We start from the raw sequence: 8,220 nt of genomic DNA, 5'->3' as shown, positions 1-8,220 counted from the left end.
TATATATATATATAGGGGAAAGAGCATCTCGTGGCTCCCTACGTGTTAATATAAAATAAGAGTACAAAATTAAGGAAGGAATAAGGATCCCCGTTTAAAAAACAAAAAAACCTAGGGGTTTCTTTATCCACGTTACAACTCCACACCAAAAGGATAAAAATGAAAAAGTGTACCAAAAAAAGAACAATAAATTCAGTATACTAAAGTAATCGTATACCCCACAAAAGATGTACACCAAAAAAATTAAAAAAGAACACAAAAACGAAGTGAAGAGCTCCAAGCAGCATCAGCATCACAAACATCAGCTTTCCTCGAGAAAACCTGCAGTAATAAAGGCCAAAGAAAGAGAGAGGACTCGTGAAAGTAGAGATTAAGTTAATGAAGCCAATAAACCCCGTAAACTCAGGTGCAAAGGCTTGCACCCAACAAAAGTACGACAAATCCCATAAGTAGAAACCAACGGCAAATCCCATAAGTATCTGGTGAGCGGCCAAAACCGCCCCAACCGACCACTGTAGTAGGAACGAAAATGTAAATAAAGCCCCATTGATATCCAAGGTCAAACCGTACCAACAAATAGATAATAAAGCTAAGAGGAAACATCCCGACGAACATATGGGGCATCAATCCTGTCACCAACCAGCAAAATTAGGGCATCAATCTTGTCACCAACCAGCAAAATGTTTAAAGGAGGGGGGATCAGATCCCGCCCAACAGTTATTAGAGGCGCTACCCAAGCTAGCAAGCCAGTTTGCAGGTTGATTTCCCTCCCGATAATTGAAGCTCCATATGACATTCATATTAGTGATTAAGCATTTAATTCTCTTAATATAATAGAGGATGTCCCAAGATGCCTCAGCACCATTGGCAATAATGTCGACCAAGATGCGATTACCACATTCAAATATGATAAATTGTCATCTAAGAGAGTGTGCTATCATGACAGCCATCAAAATAGCCCGAGCTTCCGCCTCCAAAGGAGTATCAGCGTAAGATACTGAAGAAAAGAAGAGAATACAATTCCCTGCACAATTTCTAGCAATACCCCCGCAGCCTGCTCTGCTAGATTTCCAATTCTCATCAATGTTAAACTTTATCCAACCCCTGGGAGAAGGCCTTCTCACCAAAATAGGGGGAGGTCTCCTCTCAGCCATAACCACAGGCCCCATAAACAAAAAAATAATTAATGCCCGAAAAGAAGCTTTGTTTAGCCTTACACGTTCTCCAAAATTTATTAATATAGACAATAGTATTAGTAAAGACCATTCTATTCTGAATGGCTTTACTCTCATGAATAATATCATTACGAGTCATCCAAATAAACTAACATATAATATAAGGATAGATTTGCAACAAATGTTTCTTTTTTCGATCCGGATTGCAAATCATAATGGTAAACAAGAGATTTCGCTCCGGATTCACAATAGTACTAAACCACATGCCAACCTTCCTCCAAATATAAAGTGAAAAGGGGCAAGAAAAGAAAATATGGTCAACAGTCTCCTCCGCCAAGTTACACAAATAACGTGAAGCAAGTCTCAACCCCTTCATTTTTAAGATATCATCACAAGGAATAACATAATGAAAAATCAGCCAAGCCAGGAAAGACATGGAGGGAGTCAAAGCCCAACTCCACACCCCCTCTCCCCAAGGGAGCTTTTGAAAATTGGAATATAAAGAATATAAAGATTTGGTAGTGGAGCATGACATTGGAAGTTTCAAAGTAGGAGTATCTTGCAAATGAGGCTCAATAGGAATGGCCAAGATAAAAGTAGCTCCCTCAAAACCGAGAAGATTAAGGAGATAAGGAAAGTTCCACTGACCATCCACCCAAGTGTCTGAAACCATAAGACTTGAGGTCCTATTATCCCTCATTTTAAGCATTACATGGGACCAACGGTCAAGCCAAAAGGAAATGTTTCCACTCTCCACCTCCCAATAAATGAAACCATTTGTCCAATCTCTAATATGGAGCATTCTCTTCAACATACTGAAATCCCCCAACCGCCAATTGATCAAAGCCGGATGCGAGGAGTGACAATGTTTCTCATGCATGAAAGTGGCCCGCAAAGAATCACCTTTCCGAAAATTAAACCATTGTTTAAAAACATTAATATCAGCAATGTGGTGCAGAGATTTGAAGCCCAAACCACCAGCATAAAGAGGTTTGTAAATATTCTTCCAAGGCATCCATCTTCTATCAGAATGATTCCCCACCCATAAAAACTTATCAAAACATATTTCGAGGCTCAAAAGAGTACTTTTTTTGAGTTGGAAAACTTGAAGAGTGTATAAAGGGAGAGAATGTAAAATACTCCTGAGCAATGTAATTCTACCCCCAAAAGAGAGAAAATTATTGCTCATTTCTTGTTTATCAATGGTTTCCACCACCTCATCAAACCCACCTCATCAAACTGAATTCGTCTCTTCTTTCCTTTAAGTAAGAAAACCCACAAATATTTAAGAGGAAGGGTAGATGTAGAGAATCCAGTAAAATTGGCAATCCAGCATGCATTATAGCGATTGATCGAATTTCTCATGTATAAGTTGCATTTATTGGCATTAAATATGAGACCAAATACAGATTGGAAATCCACCATTAAACTGTGAATAACCCTCACCGTTTTTTTGCTAGTGTTGGAGAACAATATCATCGGCATACGCTAAATGTGTTACCAACGTATTAGATTTATGAGCGTATTGCAAATTGGGGTTGCTCCTGAAAAGGTTATTTAAAAGGCGAGAAAAATAATCAAATATTAAAATGAAAATAGTAGGGGATAATGGGTCACCCTGTTTTATCTCATGCCCCGCACTAAAGAAGCCTCTGAATTGACCATTAATGAGTATGCTGTATTTATTGCAATGGAGCCAAGAGAGAATGATTTTGAAAAAATCCTGGGAAAAGCCCTTACCTTTAGGCACCTTCAATATAAACTCCCAACTAACAGAGTCATAAGACTTACGAATATCCAATTTAGTAATCATGTTTCCTCTACATTTTTTATCAATATCCAAAATGAGTTACTGTGCGAGCATAATATTATTCGTGATCCCTCGTCCTTGAATAAAGGCGAATTGATTCAAGGAAATTAATTTGTGGAGATGAGGTTGAATACGTCTAACCAAGATTTTAATAATCATCTTAGATATGATAGAAGTCAGAGAAATAAGTCTAAATTGGTCCCAAGAGCTTTTTTGAGTGCTTTTAGGAATGAGAACGATAGTAGCAACAGAGAAATAATTTCCAGGGGTCTCCCCCTTAAAGAAACTCTGTATAGCTTCCACCACCTTATCGTTTACAATACTCCAGAATTTAATATAGAAAGCAAAGGTAAAACCATCAGGCCCAGGAGCCTTGTTGCAGTTAATGTCCTGAAGAGTAGAAAAGATTTTCTCATCCGAAGGAACACTACAAAGATCGAGATCCACCATATGATGATGTACATCATCAAATAAGGAGGCATCAATTGAGCCCGAGGTCTCCTGAAACTCAAAGAGTTTAGAGAAGTAAAGAACAACGCTCTCCCCAATCTCCTCATCCCTAGTAATCCAGCTCCCCTCATCATTTTTAATCCTCACAATAGTATTAATGGCTCGCCTTTGTTTAATGCAAGCATGGACGTATTTTGTGTTTCGATCACCTTGAGAAAAATTCCTCCTCCCAAAGTCAGGCCTCCAGTATTTCTTTATTAGCTTCCTGTAATTCATGGATAATATCATCAGATGATTCATCAAGAGCCTGAAGGAGACTGACCCTCTGCTCCACCCTCTTAACTCTAGCATGAACATCACCAAAAACATCCCAGTTCCAAGATCTTAGAGCAGAAGTCATTTTTTTATGCAGCTTCCAAAGAGTGAACCATGCATTGCCCACTTCCTCACATTTCCAATTGATAGCAATGACACACATAAAATCATCATGTCTAGCCCATACATTTAGATAACGAAAGTGATAGATGGAAACATTTTTGAAGAAATCAAAGGATAAGAGAAGGGGGCTATGATCAGACCGAGATATGCATAGATGTTGAACTTGCGAAAAATCATAAGAAGCCAACCAAAACTGCGCAAAACACCTATCAAAGCCTTCAAAGAGCTTTCCCCTTTTCCAAGTAAACTTGGAGCAAACAAAGCCCAGATCAGAAATGCCAGCAAATTCCAATGCTTCAGTGAATTTATAAGTTAAGGTGTTGTCAACTCTCCGACAACCCAATTTTTCGGATTTATGCATCACCATATTGAAATCCCCTCCAACCATCCAATTCTGATGGATTAAGGCACCAATTCTGATGGATTAAGTGATGGATTAAGGCACCCATATCAGAAATTTTGTGCCAAAGATCATATCTAGTAGCATTAGTAGTTCCGACTTAAACAAAGGTAAGACATCCAGAGAACACATTTATAAAGAAGAAAGTGTGCAAAAACTGTCTATCATCAATAAGGACATCGACTGTGATATGCTTCCGCCAAAACAGCCAAATCTTGTTAGAGCAATTAACAAAGAAAGAAAAATTTTTGAATTTACCCAAGATGCGATCATCCGGATAGGAGACCAATTGTTCCAAAATAGTAAAGATACCGAACTTATGAATCCTTGTCATTGACTTGAGTCTACCAAGGGAGTGAGGATCCGCAACTCCCCTGATATTCCAAATTAGGACGTTAAACATGAGTAGACATATGACCCTTCCTAGAAAATCTAGTTCGGGTCCGTCCATTTTCTCCATCTGAAAAATAGTGATTCATATCCAACAAAGTATTCTCATTATTATGTTTTTGCGCTACCTCTTGCCCTTATGCTTCCTCCGACGATACTTTAGAGCATGCCATTCATCTCTTAAAAGTTTAGAAATATCCTCCAAAGGAGTATCAAAGAGGGCATCAGAATGATGAGAAAGTAGGGAATTATTATCAATATTTAAAGCAGTAGGGAGAGAAGCCGAAGAAGGACGAGCTTCCTCAGAAATATAAATGATAGGAGGATCCGGACTAGGTAACACCTGCTTAGTTCTCCCAACCAGGTAACTAGCAATAGAGGTAATAGGATATTGATTATTATCAGTGTTCAAAGCATCAACTTTCAAAGTATTAGGCGGGGGAGCAGGTGTGACTTGCACGACACTCCCACCCTGTTGTCCCTCGGTCTAGACCGAAGCGGTAGCAGTTAATTGGGGGACGACAACCATAGCATCTGTCGAAGGAATCACCGCATTTTCCACAGGGAGCAAAGGCGCCTACTTTAAGTGTGACTGTTTCAAATTTCCCTCTTTACTCAATTCTGAATGTAGTTTGAAACATTGGTCATGACCGTGGCCAAACATTCGACGGTCAGTGCAATAGGAGGGGTGTTGTTTTAGCAAAACCTGCTGTCAATATTCATTATGAGCCGAACTAATCCAGACCTCATCCGATAGAGGTAAAGTAACATCCCGTTCGATTAAAACTCTAGCCATGGCCGGTTTTGTGAGATTATAGGTAGGAGCATCTAATTTTAGAGGTCTCCCGAACATAGCAGCCAAGGAGAACAGAATTTCATGGTTAAAAAGATGAACTTTCAAACATGGGAATCGAAGCCAAACAGGGATAATCGGAGCCTCAGCTTTGGGATCAAAATTCGCTAACCATTTCAATACCTTCATACCGCAATCCTCAAACCATACCATACGCCTAACAAACAGATGCGTATAGTCCTCCTCATTGGACAACTGAATCAAAATGTGTCTTCCATCCAGAGGCTCTATCTTCCATTCTCTGGTGAGCTTCATCAGCTCGAAATGTCTTCGAAAGAACTCCAATTTTGGATACCCACACAAAAATTTTCCTACTAGATGAAAGCGGCAGGAAGAGGCGAGTTCGCCGTTCTCGTCATCAGAGAGGAAGAGGGCCAGCTTACCCCCTTTCCTGCCAGGACGTCTAACGAAGGATGTTTAAGAGCTGAGAGCGAGAGAGTCGTAGTAAGCAGAAGGGAAGTTTGGAACGCTATCTGCGGTTACATAAGATCGAAACCTTTTACCCGCGTCTCCAGAGCTGCTGGCGGTCACGCTAGCGTACGATCGAGCCATGTCTCCCGGTCATCCGCGTCGCCATCGAGTCGCAAACCCTAGCAAAATGTATGTATATATATGTATGTATGTATGTATATATATGTATGTATGTATGTATATATATGTATGTATGTATGTATATATATGTATGTATGTATGTATATATATGTATGTATGTATGTATATATATGTATGTATGTATGTATATATATGTATGTATGTATGTATATATATGTATGTATGTATGTATATATATGTATATATGTATGTATATATATGTATGTATCTATGTATTAACCGGTGAATTAATGTATCTTACAGTCTATGGAACAAAAAAGGAAATGATATTGCGTGCATGCATCTTTATGTCCATGTTCTGCCAATGCATGCAAATATATGGCGATGAAGTTCTTGCAAATGAAAGTCAAATGTGTTTGGATTTGTTCTTAAATTATCATAAGTTTCAAAATGTACAATAAAGGGCGGAAATAAGTAAATTGCTCGAAAGGAAACATACAGCGGGAAATGCAAGGCGGATTCTTTGAACAGCCTTGATGGTTATTGCCTTTTCCGTGTACATAACCATTACAGCTTTTGGAGAGGAAATACCTGCAGATTGCAAAACTGCTGGGCGAGATCCATCGCCATACAGGATTGGAAATCCCAATCTCCGAGCAGCCTGATGGACAGATTAATAGAGAAAGCTAAAATGTTTGAGTAGAGTGATGCAATACCAGGAATAACAGATAAAGAAAATTAGTTGAGCCCAAATAAAACTCTCATACCTGCACCTCGCTAAGGTTGAGATCAAATACAACATAAGGCCATCCAATGGTATTGCTATCACATCCGGAGGCCAGTGGCATGGATAAAAAGTTCGCAAGAACCTGCACCACATATTAGTTTAAAGAAATCAGAAAAAAGGGCTAAATTAGTGAGAAAGTTGTCAAAGTCCAATTCCAAATATTTCAAAGATGCGCTGAGTGGTAAATATAGCACCTGCGCCATCTGTCCAAATCCAAGAATGACAACAGGATCTGTTGCCTCGAAGCTCACTGATTCTGTGTTCTTCTGCCAATGAAAATGCATTGCTTATCCCAAATTAGAATAAAGGAGAAAGAAATAAGTCAACTATACCATCCACTTAGCAATTCATGGACATGGGTCACCTACTTCTTTTACTTGAGGCTTTTGATCAATGATTTCAGCAGCCTTCCTTCCAATTTCATTGAGTAAAGGAGTTAATGCCATTGAAAGTACGACGATAATGATAAGGAGTTTGTTCAATTCAAGTGGAAGAACTCCAAGCCTGTTTAACCAGTTCCCTATAAAATGAAATGAGCTGAGCAAATAAAGTTTGATTATTGTGTCAGCTTGTAATTATCGGACCTGTTTGCTAAGGAGAATACGACAAATCCAAATTCACCGCCTTGAGATAGAAGAAATCCTATCCGTATGCTTTCTTGCAAAGTTAAACCAACACGTGGACCTATTGCAGTTATGATCAGTGTTTTGATGACTATTAAACCAGTTAAAAGGGTGAGTACATTTGGCCATTCTCGGACTAGAAGCTGCATAGCATGAAGCAAGAAGCGAGAGTTTCTCATTAAATTATATTCAACGCAAAAAATGCATCACCCTTGCACATCAAAGCATAGCATTGGAAAACTAGCTATTTCTTGGTAGATTCTCTTCATTCAATATTGATGAAACCCAACCCCCATTGTTGGGAGAAGGCTAATAAAGATGGCATCACTAATAAAGTGGCCTGAAATAGTAGGCATGCGTCAATGTAAAAGACCTACCTGCATGTCAATAGATGTCCCAGTGGTTACAAAGAATAATCCAAGCAGTAAACCTCTAAAGGGTCTTATGTCAGCTTCAATTTGCGTCCTAAAATTAGTTTCTGCAAGAAGAGCTCCAGCTAGAAATGCCCCTAGCTATTTGTTATAATAGATCAATAAGCATGTCAAACAGAAATTTTCATAATGTTTTAAAAAGCATGGAATGGGATACATACGGTGTCACTGAAACCTAGTGCCTGTGTTAGGAGCGAAGTCCCTGCAACTGTAAGCAGGCAGAGAGCAACAAAAGCTTCAGAACTCCTTGATTCAGCAACCACCTATGTATAGAATAAAATAGTTCAGAAAAAACAAAAGAATGCATATTT

General features: G+C 39.0%; 1 protein-coding gene across 4 annotated transcripts in view; it reads right to left on the bottom strand.

The window, feature by feature from the left end:
* The window catches only part of LOC110039166 (K(+) efflux antiporter 3, chloroplastic), a 57,882-nt gene that overhangs the window by 3,141 nt on the left and 46,521 nt on the right, over window positions 1-8,220 (bottom strand). For 2 of the 4 annotated variants that reach the window (XM_020744133.1, XM_020744131.1), the window contains exons 10-16: window positions 8,071-8,172; window positions 7,856-7,990; window positions 7,440-7,621; window positions 7,224-7,359; window positions 7,050-7,121; window positions 6,836-6,937; window positions 6,568-6,729 (exon numbers count right to left, since the gene is read on the bottom strand). In XM_020744133.1, the coding sequence (XP_020599792.1) occupies window positions 6,568-6,729; window positions 6,836-6,937; window positions 7,050-7,121; window positions 7,224-7,359; window positions 7,440-7,621; window positions 7,856-7,990; window positions 8,071-8,172 (891 nt within the window). Of the gene's footprint in view, window positions 1-6,567; window positions 6,755-6,835; window positions 6,938-7,049; window positions 7,122-7,223; window positions 7,360-7,439; window positions 7,622-7,855; window positions 7,991-8,070; window positions 8,173-8,220 lie in introns of all 4 variants that reach the window. The other 2 variants (XM_020744132.1, XM_020744134.1) reach the window with 2 other exon arrangements.

This window comes from Phalaenopsis equestris, unplaced genomic scaffold, assembly GCF_001263595.1.
Source record: "Phalaenopsis equestris unplaced genomic scaffold, ASM126359v1 Scaffold235604, whole genome shotgun sequence".
Classification (NCBI taxonomy): domain Eukaryota; kingdom Viridiplantae; phylum Streptophyta; class Magnoliopsida; order Asparagales; family Orchidaceae; genus Phalaenopsis; species Phalaenopsis equestris.
Note: the sequence above shows the minus strand (reverse complement) of the source record. Positions and strands in the feature narration are given on the sequence as shown.